General features: G+C 45.1%; 1 protein-coding gene across 1 annotated transcript in view; it reads right to left on the bottom strand.

Moving 5' to 3' along the window:
* The window catches only part of SAG (S-antigen visual arrestin), a 97,112-nt gene that overhangs the window by 61,110 nt on the left and 21,767 nt on the right, over nucleotides 1-14,235 (bottom strand). The window contains exons 4-7 of the mRNA XM_063919559.1: nucleotides 9,282-9,475; nucleotides 8,965-9,024; nucleotides 7,174-7,241; nucleotides 6,115-6,250 (exon numbers count right to left, since the gene is read on the bottom strand). Coding sequence (XP_063775629.1) covers nucleotides 6,115-6,250; nucleotides 7,174-7,241; nucleotides 8,965-9,024; nucleotides 9,282-9,475 — 458 coding nt within the window. The remainder of the gene's footprint in view (nucleotides 1-6,114; nucleotides 6,251-7,173; nucleotides 7,242-8,964; nucleotides 9,025-9,281; nucleotides 9,476-14,235) is intronic.

Here is a 14,235-nt window from a genome sequence, read left to right as displayed (position 1 = left end):
GTCAGCCGCGGCCTCCGCTGTGTCCGCGTGGTTGGATGTGCATCTGTCAGCCTGGCGCCTCCTGTCTCCGGTGGCCGGCGCCGCCATTACTGTTTTCATTACCACATGGATTACAAACCAAACTTCCCTCCAAGTGTCTGCATGGGCGCAGCCATCTTGGATTCTGTCAGCTGATCATTTCCACCAATCTGTTCTCAGTATTGATAATCTGCATAATTGCCTAGCCAATCCCTTCCTTGCTGCAGGTATAAATACACTGTGCCTGAGCAAGGAAGGCGTCAGTGCTTTGGTTGTCAAACCTAGTTCCTGTTTGTCTCTCTCCTGTGATTGTCTTCCAGGTTCCAGCTCCTGTCTCAAGACTTCCACCATAGAGACCCGCACCAGCATTCCACCTGCGGTGTAGCCTGACTCTCCAATCCATTGTGGATTCATCTGTTTCCAGCTACAACATTACCTGCTTCCAGCTGAGCTTCCAGCAGAGTACAGCTTCCCTTAAAGGGCCGGTGTCCTTTCTACACTTTACCACTCTCCACCGGTATTATTATTTCTCCGCTCTCAAGTTCTACATTTCAGTTCATATTTCATCGCTCCCAAGTTCATTTATTATTTAACTGGTTCCAGCCAGTATCCACTCCGTGCTAACAACAGTCTGGTTCCAGCCAGTATCCACAGCAGCTGTTTTATCTTCAGCAACCCAGCTTTTCCTGGAACACCAGCTGGCACAATCCTGGGTTATCTCCATTGCTACAGTCGGGCCTGGTAAGGACTTTCCATCTAGAAGATCATAAGAACTATCTCACACTACCAGTGCCCTGTGGCTCCTGCCATCCTGTAGTACCCAGGAACTGTATTTATTCTTTGCTGACTTTTACGTTTTCTTTTACTGCTGCTGTGTTGCGGAGTTGTCATAATAAACATCATTGACTTTTATCCAAGTTGTCGTGGTCACGCCTTCGGGCAGTTATTATTCATGTTACTTACATGTCCAGGGGTCTGATACAACCTCCCAGGTTCCGGTACATCTCAGCCCCTACAACTGAGGCTGCCTCCCGTCAGCTCAGGCCCTCAGTTGTGACAAAGATCCACTTCCACCTCGCGCTGAAGCTGCTGCCACTAGTCATGGCCGAGACGATGAAATGCCAGCAACGTCGTCTGCCAAGGCCGATGCCCAATGTCATAGTACAGAGCATGTCAAATCCAAAACACCAAATATTAGTAAAAAAAGGACTCCAAAACCTAAAATAAAATTGTCGGAGGAGAAGCGTAAACTTGCCAATATGCCATTTACCACACGGAGTGGCAAGGAACGGCTGAGGCCCTGGCCTATGTTCATGGCTAGTGGTTCAGCTTCACATGAGGATGGAAGCACTCAGCCTCTCGCTAGAAAACTGAAAAGACTCAAGCTGGCAAAAGCACCGCAAAGAACTGTGCGTTCTTCGAAATCCCAAATCCACAAGGAGAGTCCAATTGTGTCGGTTGCGATGCCTGACCTTCCCAACACTGGACGTGAAGAGCATGCGCCTTCCACCATTTGCACGCCCCCTGCAAGTGCTGGAAGGAGCACCCGCAGTCCAGTTCCTGATAGTCAGATTGAAGATGTCAGTGTTGAAGTACACCAGGATGAGGAGGATATGGGTGTTGCTGGCGCTGGGGAGGAAATTGACCAGGAGGATTCTGATGGTGAGGTGGTTTGTTTAAGTCAGGCACCCGGGGAGACACCTGTTGTCCGTGGGAGGAATATGGCCGTTGACATGCCTGGTGAAAATACCAAAAAAATCAGCTCTTCGGTGTGGAAGTATTTCACCAGAAATGCGGACAACATTTGTCAAGCCGTGTGTTCCCTTTGTCAAGCTGTAATAAGTAGGGGTAAGGACGTTAACCACCTCGGAACATCCTCCCTTATACGTCACCTGCAGCGCATTCATAATAAGTCAGTGACAAGTTCAAAAACTTTGGGCGACAGCGGAAGCAGTCCACTGACCAGTAAATCCCTTCCTCTTGTAACCAAGCTCACGCAAACCACCCCACCAACTCCCTCAGTGTCAATTTCCTCCTTCCCCAGGAATGCCAATAGTCCTGCAGGCCATGTCACTGGCAATTCTGACGAGTCCTCTCCTGCCTGGGATTCCTCCGATGCATCCTTGCGTGTAACGCCTACTGCTGCTGGCGCTGCTGTTGTTGCTGCTGGGAGTCGATGGTCATCCCAGAGGGGAAGTCGTAAGCCCACTTGTACTACTTCCAGTAAGCAATTGACTGTCCAACAGTCCTTTGCGAGGAAGATGAAATATCACAGCAGTCATCCTGCTGCAAAGCGGATAACTGAGGCCTTGACAACTATGTTGGTGTTAGACGTGCGTCCGGTATCCGCCGTTAGTTCACAGGGAACTAGACAATTTATTGAGGCAGTGTGCCCCCGTTACCAAATACCATCTAGGTTCCACTTCTGTAGGCAGGCGATACCGAGAATGTACACGGACGTCAGAAAAAGACTCACCAGTGTCCTAAAAAATGCAGTTGTACCCAATGTCCACTTAACCACGGACATGTGGACAAGTGGAGCAGGGCAGGGTCAGGACTATATGACTGTGACAGCCCACTGGGTAGATGTATGGACTCCCGCCGCAAGAACAGCAGCGGCGGCACCAGTAGCAGCATCTCGCAAACGCCAACTCTTTCCTAGGCAGGCTACGCTTTGTATCACCGCTTTCCAGAATACGCACACAGCTAAAAACCTCTTACGGCAACTGAGGAAGATCATCGCAGAATGGCTTACCCCAATTGGACTCTCCTGTGGATTTGTGGCATCGGACAACGCCAGCAATATTGTGTGTGCATTAAATATGGGCAAATTCCAGCACGTCCCATGTTTTGCACATACCTTGAATTTGGTGGTGCAGAATTTTTTAAAAAACGACAGGGGCGTGCAAGAGATGCTGTCGGTGGCCAGAAGAATTGCGGGACACTTTCGGCGTACAGGCACCACGTACAGAAGACTGGAGCACCACCAAAAACTACTGAACCTGCCCTGCCATCATCTGAAGCAAGAAGTGGTAACGAGGTGGAATTCAACCATCTATATACTTCAGAGGTTGGAGGAGCAGCAAAAGGCCATTCAAGCCTATACAATTGAGCACGATATAGGAGGTGGAATGCACCTGTCTCAAGTGCAGTGGAGAATGATTTCAACGTTGTGCAAGGTTCTGATGCCCTTTGAACTTGCCACACGTGAAGTCAGTTCAGACACTGCCAGCCTGAGTCAGGTCATTCCCCTCATCAGGCTTTTGCAGAAGAAGCTGGAGACATTGAAGGAGGAGCTAACACGGAGCGATTCCGCTAGGCATGTGGGACTTGTGGATGGAGCCCTTAATTCGCTTAACAAGGATTCACGGGTGGTCAATCTGTTGAAATCAGAGCACTACATTTTGGCCACCGTGCTCGATCCTAGATTTAAAACCTACCTTGGATCTCTCTTTCCGGCAGACACAAGTCTGCTGGGGTTGAAAGACCTGCTGGTGAGAAAATTGTCAAGTCAAGCGGAACGCGACCTGTCAACATCTCCTCCTTCACATTCTCCCGCAACTGGGGGTGCGAGGAAAAGGCTCAGAATTCCGAGCCCACCCGCTGGCGGTGATGCAGGGCAGTCTGGAGCGACTGCTGATGCTGACATCTGGTCCGGACTGAAGGACCTGACAACGATTACGGACATGTCGTCTACTGTCACTGCATATGATTCTCTCAACATTGAAAGAATGGTGGAGGATTATATGAGTGACCGCATCCAAGTAGGCACGTCACACAGTCCGTACTTATACTGGCAGGAAAAAGAGGCAATTTGGAGGCCCTTGCACAAACTGGCTTTATTCTACCTAAGTTGCCCTCCCACAAGTGTGTACTCCGAAAGAGTGTTTAGTGCCGCCGCTCACCTTGTCAGCAATCGGCGTACGAGGTTACATCCAGAAAATGTGGAGAAGATGATGTTCATTAAAATGAATTATAATCAATTCCTCCGCGGAGACATTGACCAGCAGCAATTGCCTCCACAAAGTACACAGGGAGCTGAGATGGTGGATTCCAGTGGGGACGAATTGATAATCTGTGAGGAGGGGGATGTACACGGTGATATATCGGAGGATGATGATGAGGTGGACATCTTGCCTCTGTAGAGCCAGTTTGTGCAAGGAGAGATTAATTGCTTCTTTTTTTGGGGGGGTCCAAACCAACCCGTCATATCAGTCAAAGTCGTGTGGCAGACCCTGTCACTGAAATGATGGGTTGGTTAAAGTGTGCATGTCCTGTTTATACAACATAAGGGTGGGTGGGAGGGCCCAAGGACAATTCCATCTTGCACCTCTTTTTTCTTTTATTTTTCTTTGCGTCATGTGCTGTTTGGGGAGGGTTTTTTGGAAGGGCCATCCTGCGTGACACTGCAGTGCCACTCCTAGATGGGCCCGGTGTTTGTGTCGGCCACTAGGGTCGCTTATCTTACTCACACAGTCAGCTACCTCATTGCGCCTCTTTTTTTCTTTGCGTCATGTGCTGTTTGGGGAGGGTTTTTTGGAAGGGCCATCCTGCGTGACACTGCAGTGCCACTCCTAGATGGGCCCGGTGTTTGTGTCGGCCACTAGGGTCGCTTATCTTACTCACACAGTCAGCTACCTCATTGCGCCTCTTTTTTTCTTTGCGTCATGTGCTGTTTGGGGAGGGTTTTTTGGAAGGGACATCCTGCGTGACACTGCAGTGCCACTCCTAGATGGGCCCGGTGTTTGTGTCGGCCACTAGGGTCGCTTATCTTACTCACACAGTCAGCTACCTCATTGCGCCTCTTTTTTTCTTTGCATCATGTGCTGTTTGGGGAGGGTTTTTTGGAAGGGACATCCTGCGTGACACTGCAGTGCCACTCCTAGATGGGCCCGGTGTTTGTGTCGGCCACTAGGGTCGCTTATCTTACTCACACAGCGACCTCGGTGCAAATTTTAGGACTAAAAATAATATTGTGAGGTGTGAGGTATTCAGAATACACTGAAAATGAGTGTAAATTATGGTTTTTGAGGTTAATAATACTTTGGGATCAAAATGACCCCCAAATTCTATGATTTAAGCTGTTTTTTAGGGTTTTTTGAAAAAAACACCCGAATCCAAAACACACCCGAATCCGACAAAAAAAATTCGGTGAGGTTTTGCCAAAACGCGGTCGAACCCAAAACACGGCCGCGGAACCGAACCCAAAACCAAAACACAAAACCCGAAAAATTTCCGGCGCTCATCTCTAATCTTAACAGCTCTTAATGTGTCTATTATGTGTCTTTTAAGTTAGGCATATATTAACTAAAGGTTGATTTTCATAGATTTCTACTATTTCAAATCGATGTTGAGTTTCCAGGGCTAAAAAACATATTAACTAACATATGCAGTGGGATGCTGGCCGATCTCTGACATTTTTTTAAAGCGACAAACAGTTACAAGGCAAAACCATGCCTTGTAGGTGATTGCCCCTTTAAAACATCTAAGATCGTCCGGCATCCCACACCTCCAGTGATCTTAGACAGTATTACATCCAGCTTATGATATTTTTATATAAATTTTTAAATGTTAGTAAATGTGTGGCAACTCAACATTGATTTAGAGCGATTATCTATGGTTTGAAATTGATAAAAATTATTCTAAATTGACCATTAGTACATACTGTATACCCCTTAGACTTGTTTTATTATTACTCACATCTCATTTCACTGTTTAGACTAGTGTTTCCCAACTCAGTCCTCAGGCGACCTAACAGGTTTTTCAGATCTCTTTAGTATCTAAATTAAAATAATTAGCACCACCTGTGGTTTATTTAAAATGTGTCAGCCAGTAATGACTACTCTTGTGCACCAACTAGGAGATCTTTAAAACATGCACTATTAGTTGTCCCTGAGGACAGGAGTTGTGAAATACTGGTTTAGACTCTCCCCTATTACATTTTTAGGGATGTTTTAAATTGAAGTGGTTGTGCTTTCATTGTAATTGTTACTCTGTACGGAAATACGGACACTTGTTGACACAGTATAAATGAGGCTTATTATTAAAATGAATCATCATAATGTTAAATGACAGCGCTATGGTTCCTTATCTTACCTCTTTGGTCAGAGAAGCAGTCAAGTGTAGGGGTTTATCCGACATAAAGAACTGCCAAGAGGTCTCTGCGCGGGGTTTAGGTCCTGGCTGGTCAGGCGCGTATTGGATTTTGCGGATCAACAGACGCACAGAGTTTCTTAAAATAGCAAAGGTTGGTTAATGAATTTGCATTAAAGAATTATTAATTAAACAACAAAAATAAAATCTTTAAAAAAAACGATAGAATATGTTGTCTTGATACATGGTTGAAATACAGCGTAGTGTAGCCATATGAAAGGAAAAGCTGAGGCCCAGATTTATCAAGCCTTAGAGAGTGATAAATTGCATGGTGATAAAGTATCAACTAACCAGCTCCTAACTGCCATGTTACAGGCTATGTTTGAAAAATGACAGTTAGGAGCTGATTGGTTGGTTCTTTATCACAGTGCAATGTATCACTCTCCAAGGTTTGATAAATCTGGGCCTAAGTTTGAGAATGAGTTCCAGAATGTTTGCTGAATTATAGTACAGGTTGAGTATTCCTTATCCAAAAGACTTGGGACCAGAAGTATTTTGGATATTGGACTTTTCTGTATTTTGGAATAATTGTGTACCATAATGAGATATCATGGTGATGGGACCTAAGTCTAAGCACAGAATGCATTTATGTTTCATATACACCTTATACACACATCCTGAAGGTAATTTTAGCCAATATTTTAATAACTTTGTGTATTAAATACATTTTGTGTTCATTGAGCCATCAGAAAACAAAGGTTTCACTATCTCACTCACTCAAAAAATTCTGTATTTCGGAATATTCCGTATTTCGGAATATTTGGATTTGGGATACTCAACCTGTATCATGTTTTATCATATTGCCATGGAACTAATATATGTTCTTCGCTATGAATACTATATATGTAAATTAATTAACTGCACATAGTAAGGGAATAGTAAACATTTACCACAATGGTATAACATTCAAAAACACAATTCCCACAATTCAAAAGTAGACCTAAAAATCACAATCCATAGATTTGTGTGCAAATTTGTATAGATGACAGAAAGCCAACTCACTTCTTGTGAACTCTGTCCTCTAAGTTGGTTGCAGAAAATGCTTTAATCTCAAAATCCACACCACATGCCTTAAAGCAGTGAGACAGAAATATATTAACTAGGATATGCACAAAATATAGTACAAAAATGTGTGTCAGCTCTCGAGTCTACTAATGTTATTTCACATATGTATAAGCTATAGATACAGTCACAAACATTTTACTATAGTTTCCAGGGGCATTTTTTATTTTTATTGCAAGGTGCCGGGTCTCGGAGCATAGCTCCATCCCCGACACCCACAAAGCCCATTCTCCAGGCTGCAATTGGCCTGTGGGTCATTCACTGAAATAATAGGGATGATTATCGATGAATGAAAACATTCAATGGTCTCCTATAGCATAGTTGGTGACCATCGATGGGCACTCACAGTTTTGCCATCTATTGTAACCATGAATGGCGAACACACCGATGGCCATCCCTAGCTTTGTTTGCCTCCATCTCTCAGTAGATGTCCGTGGCTGAAGATTTAAGCCCCGCCCCCTCAGTGATATAATGCCGCAATTTGCGGGAGTATAGGAGAGGGAGGGGTCTAATACCGTGAAGTGCTCGCTCCTCACAGACCTGAGCTACTAGCAGGCTGCAACAAGTAGTGTGCTGTTGTATATAGTGCACGTGAGTGGGTACATATGTGTGGCTTACTTCTACTTGGTATATTATGTATATTTATGTTCTGTACTGTGGGAATCTTGCATTTATTTCTGAGGGTGCTGCAAAGTTCCCCCACTTTCCCAAGGCTTCGCCTCTTTATTGGTGCACATAGGGTCCACTCCCTGTACCACCAATGTTGGGTGGTATGAATATACTGTGGCACTGCCAGTCAGCGATGAGTCAGCAGACAGCATAAGGGCCATAGTAGTGGAAGCAGCAGGGGGCAGTGTCAATTTATTGATGGAGCTCCCACAATTTAGTTGCCCAGGGCCTCCACAAGCCTTAATCTGGCCCTGCTGTCTCACCAGTGCTCATAGCTTGGGCTGGTTGCCACCATTGTGTGGGGATGGACAGCAAAAGCTGCAACAATATATAAACTTATTAGGCATGTTATGTGGCTTTTTTTTGTAGCAAAGGTAATGACAATGTATTCCCTCAATTCTTCCTATGAGTTTATTATTGCATAGAGAGTCTCTGTGGGTGATGTAAAAACTTTCTACTGCCAGTACCATTACCTGCCTTTGTGGGGTATATTTATTAAAGGGAAGGTTTACAGAAGTAGAGATGTTGCGTATAGCAACCAATCAGTTTTTACTTTTAATTTATGTAGCACCTTCTAGTAGATAATAGCTAGAATGTCTTTGGTTGCTATGGGCAACCTATCCACTGCTGTAACCCTGCACTTTAGTAAATCTACCCCTAGATATACACCATAGCTCCTGCCCTTTCACTTACTCTTAAGCCGGGTACACACTAGACAGTATATCGTCCGATATATCGTTCCAATGCAGATTGGAACAATATAACGAATACATCATCTAGTGTGTACAAATGATATGCGCGCTCCTGCGGGTTGCAAGCATGGCCTGCAGGGGATTTCACTAGCAATTATTTGCTGCAGAATGCAGCATGTCATGCGTCTCTTCCCAGTCAGACTTGGCATAGGCCGGTGTGTATGCACTTGCCACATGCCAAATCTTATCGACAGTGATGACATGCTGGGTACACATTATCTAGTGTGTACTCAGCTCTCTGCTTGTTTTGACAAGCTTGGTATTTTTTGTCCTGATTCTGAACCACACAGAGCCAGACTTATATCCTCACCTTCCCCACATCTGTTGGAGCTGGCTGAAGACACACTGAGCAGGGCAAGTAATCTGGGAACTGTAAGAGAGACAACAAAAGAGAAAAATGTGTTCTTAATGTGTATCCATCACCTATATGAAGCCAATTCCTGAGCTGAACCAATATTCTGCCTATCAATACACTTCACTTTACAGTAAGTGATATCAAAGAGGCAAATATGCCTCAGCAATGTCAATAAATGCTTTCATTTAATAAAAACATAGTTAATGTTTGTGGTGGATTTTCTTTCTTTCAAAAAAAAAAGAAAGCAAATAAACATGTAGATGTGGTATTACCGCCATCAAGAAAGGATAGGCATTGTTCCCCAACTTCTTCATCAGTCGCTCCTGAGTTTTGGTGAGGCATTTCACATCTTCCACGGGAGGATAAACCTGCGTCCGCGCAAAATAAAGGTCCTTGCGAAAGGTCAGTCCGATTACATCAATATCTTCATTACCATAGCGGAATGCACAAGTCAGAGTGACGTATACTGCAAACAGCATGCACAACAGACAGAAAAGAGAGAGCATAGAGGTCAGACAGGATCTACAGAAAAAATATATTTTACAGTTGTCTTTTAATAAAGTATTATACATGTCCAAGCCACCTGTCCCTTTGAAAATGTTAATTATAAATCAAAAATACTTTCAAATGCAAGTTATAAAGTCATATACATAGTACATAAAAAGTATAGGAGCAAGAACATGAATCGCAACAAATAATGTAATACAAGCCATGGAGAGTGATAAAGTGGAGAGAGATAAAGTAGCAGCCAGTCAGCCCCTAACTGCCATGTTAGAGGCTGTGTTTAAAAAATGTCATTTAGGAGCTTATTGGTTGGTAGTTTATCTTTCTCCACTTTATCACTCTCCAAGGTTTAGTACATCGGCCCCCGGGAAGGGTCAAATATCCTAAAAGGCTTAGGGCCTAATTCAGACCTGATCATAGATGTGCTAAATTTAGCACATCTGCGATCAGTTTCACAGACATGCGGGGGTACGCCCAGCACAGGGCTAGTTCGCCCCGCATGTCTAGCATCTCACTGGGCTCCCGGGGTGCGCACGCACAGTGCGGCCGCTGCGCGTGCACACTCCACAAAGTAATTCAGACTGCGATCACTGCCACTGCAATGATCTATTCTGAATTACCCCCTTAATGAAAAGTGATTTCCAAAGCTCAAAGGAAGGGGTCACAGGGTTTAGTTTAATTGTGATGGTGCATTATTGTTATACCTAAGAATTGCCTCTTCATCCTGAATATACTCAATTAGAACTAGCAGTTCTTGAACAGATTGTCTGTTGCAGAATGTTTACATTTAAATAATCTGGTAGCATTTGGATATCTACCCCTAATATTGCAATGCCCATGAACCTTTCCAACCCAGAAACTATGTCAGATAGGGAACAAAGACAGAATTGAGAGGCATTGTCTACACCGATACAGGTGCCAAAATTAACTCAATATACTTTGAATTATACAAGACTTTCCTAATATTTTAACATTTTCCGTTCTTGGCAGAGTTAGAATAGTCTTTAGGCATATGAGGCAAGTGTCTATATGCACCTGACTAAAATAGGTCCATCAACTAAGCAATCAAATTTCATCTCCATCTACCACACACATGACACCAACTTCATAGCTTTTGCCAAAACTACCTGCCTTCCAGAAAGCTCTCAGATATTGGGACCTCTTGCCTCTCCTCCATCATTCCTTTCCCCACCCAAGTCTCCTGTCTGTCTCTTGTGTGGCCCTTCTTTCGCTTGACCTTAATGTATACTGACAGCCCCTTTAGGTCATACTTGTTCCCCCTTCCCTCATGTCACTTGTCATGTAAGATCCTCCGATATGGGGTAGAAGTGATATCTGTGCATGTTATGTGCTCTGATATCACTTCCCCCTTTGTAAGACTGCGGTGGTAGGTGCATGCCCTTGTCTATGTTGGTGCTGCTATCTACAAGACAGCACGCCGATATGTGGGGCAATGTATGAATGGTCAGTGGCACTGACCCATCCGACACCTGCAGCTATCAATTTTGACAGCTGCAGTTGTCGTTGCCCATTCACCACAGAAGGGACAGTGCTGTCCATGGCTGTGGTGGTTGCTGACTTCAGGCTGCATGTGAAATCTCGCAAGAGAGTCCAAGAATTTCAAACATCTTGTCTTTGCTGCTACCTTCTTCACCTCGGTAAAGAGGCAAAAAGGAAGGGTTATACCCAAACGATAAGTGTGGGTATAATACATTTACCCCTAATTTCTCTTACGTCCTACAGGATGCTGGGGACTCCGTAAGGACCATAGGGTATAGACGGGCTCCGCAGGAGACATGGGCACTCCAAAGACTTTAGAATGGGTGTGCACTGGTTCCTCCCTTGCCCCTCCTCCAGACCTCAGTTAGATCCTGTGCCCAGAGGAGACTGGGTGCACTGCAGGGGAGCTCTCCTGAGTTTCTCTGAAAAATACTTTTTGTTAGGTTTTTTATTTTCAGGGAGCACTACGGGCAACAGGCTCCCTGCATCGTAAGACTGAGGGGAGAGAAGCAGACTTACTTAAATGATAGGCTCTGCTTCTTAGGCTAATGGACACCATTAGCTCCAGAGGGTCAGAACGCAGGTCTCACCCTCGCCGTTCGTTCCGGAGCCACGCCGCCGTGCTCCTCACAGAGCCGGAAGATAGAAGCCGGGTGAGTATTAAGAAGAAAGAAGACTTCAAAGGTGGCAGAAGACTTCAGATCTTCACTGCTCCCACACATACACACACAGCGGGCACTGTAAGGGTGCAGGGTGCAGGGGGGGCGCCCTGGGCAGCAATATTAACCTCAAGGGACACTGGCAAATAGATTAGATACTGCAGAGGCGGTATATTGAAAAAACCCCGCCAGTATAAATAATTTGAGCGGGGCCGAAGCCTGCCGGTGAGGGGGCGGAGCTTGATCCTCCAGCACTAACCAGCGTCATTTTCTCCACAGCACACTGCAGAGAAGCTGGCTCCCGGACTCTCCCCTGCTGAACACGGTTAAAGAGGGCAAAAAAGAGGGGGGGCACATTTAATTGGTGCAGTGAGTGTATTTATATATTTATATAAAAGTGCTGTACTAACTGGGATTTTATTCCAGTGTCCGGTGGCGCTGGGTGTGTGCTGGCATACTCTCTCTCTGTCTCTCCAAAGGGCCTTATTGGGGGACTGTCTCCATATAGATATATCCCTGAGTGTGTGGGGGTGTCGGTATGTGTCGGCATGTCTGAAGCGGAAGGCTCATCTAAGGAGGAGGTGGAGCAGATGATTGTGGTGTCTCCGTCGGCAATGTCGACACCTGATTGGTTGGATATGTGGAATGTTTTAAATGCAAATGTGTCTTTATTACATAAGAGATTGGACAAAACAGAGTCCAGGGATAAAACAGGAAGTCAATCCATGGCTTTGACTGTGTCACAGGGCCCTTCAGGGTCTCAGAAACGTCCCCTATCCCAAGTAGCAGACACTGATACCGACACGGATTCTGACTCCAGTGTCGACTACAATGATGCGAGGTTACACCCAAGGGTGGCCAAAAGTATTCATTATATGATTATTGCAATAAAAGATGTTTTGCATATCACAGATGACCCCTCTGTCCCTTACACGAGGGTATGCATGTTTAAGGAAAAGAAACCTGAGGTAACCATTCCCCCATCTCATGAGCTGAACGCGTTATTTGAAAAAGCTTGGGAAACTCCAGACAAGAAACTGCAGATTCCCAAGAGAATTCTTATGGCATATCCTTTCCCTGCACAGGACAGGTTACGGTGGGAATCCTCACCCAGGGTGGACAAGGCTTTAACGCGCTTGTCCAAAAAGGTGGCGCTATCGTCTCCAGACACGGCAGCCCTCAAGGATCCTGCTTATCGCAGACAGGAAACTACCTTAAAATCAATTTGTCAGGAATCTGCATTCTCCATCGCATCACTACTGTGGAACTACAGGTTCCAGCAGTTCAGTTCAGTTCCAGTTCCAGTTTTCAGTCTACTGCAGCCTGGAGTACACAGTGCTTCAGCTAACTCACAGCTGATCTGAACACCCAATCCAGCGGGGTGTGTTCTCACAGATGCAACATCCAATCATCACAGACCAAGGGGTATAAACTCCAGTTCCTGGCTCAATCTCATCGCCTTGTACAACACGTCACATTCTGTGAACAGGCGTCTCCTGTTTGCAGTCATCTGTCTGCAGAGATACCCCTGTGTATTGGACCTGTGGAACTACAGGTCCCAGCAGTTCCAGTTCCGTTCCAGTTCCAGGTTCCAGTCTTCAAGCCTTTGTTTCCAGCAGTCTTCTATTTCTGGCATCTCCAAGTCATCTCCCTGTTCCAGTGTTCCTGTGGAATTACAAACTCCAGCCACAGCCAGCCACAATCCACCAGCAGTAAGAGACTCTCCTCATGTGTTTTATCATTATCTACCTGTGCACTCATTATCAGTTACCATCTGTGCATCTCAGCAGTTAACATCTATTTGTTTAGAGACTGTCTCCTGCTTAAGCCCGTTAGGCTATCTGGACTTGTGCTTCATAGAGACTGTACAGTTATCAGAGTTCTGTTTTTCCAAAGTTATTTCATCCTGAGTTATACTGAGACTGTGTGCTGTTTACAATTACCGGAGTTCTGTTTGTGTCAATCATAGTTACCAGTAACTTTTGAGTATTTATTTCCTGTTATTTCTGGTTTTGCATTCCACTGCACCTGTTATTCAATTGCTTTGTGATCCCTGTGACATAATAAATATCAGTGCCTATGCGCAGGACTATTCTTCGGTCACCTTGTGTATTACGTCACACCAACACTGACCCACTAGCGCCCCCGCCGGGGACAGACAAAATCAGAATCCTGACACAATTTATGCACATACGGGTGCCTTGCTCAGACCGGCAATAGCGTCGGCTTGGGTTTGTAGCGCTGTAGCAGCTTGGGCAGATACCTTGTCAGCTGACATTGATACCCTAGATAGGGATAGCATTTTATTAACCTTGGGTCACATTAAAGACGCAGTCTTATATATGAGAGACGCTTCGAGAGACGTTGGACTGTTAGATTCAAGAGCCAACGCCATGGCGATTTCTGCTAGGCAAGCCCTGTGGACCTGCCAATGGACGGGTGATGCCGACTCAAAGAGACTGTTACAGAGTAATTCCATTATATACATTTTAGGGACATATATTATCATACAAGGAATGAATTGATAATATTGGCTTCTGTAACCTGAAGCCTAATTAACATC

The sequence above is a fragment of the Pseudophryne corroboree genome, chromosome 4 (assembly GCF_028390025.1).
Source record: "Pseudophryne corroboree isolate aPseCor3 chromosome 4, aPseCor3.hap2, whole genome shotgun sequence".
NCBI lineage: Eukaryota > Metazoa > Chordata > Amphibia > Anura > Myobatrachidae > Pseudophryne > Pseudophryne corroboree.
The sequence above is the reverse complement of the archived record's forward strand: the minus strand, read 5'-3'. Positions and strand labels throughout refer to the sequence as shown.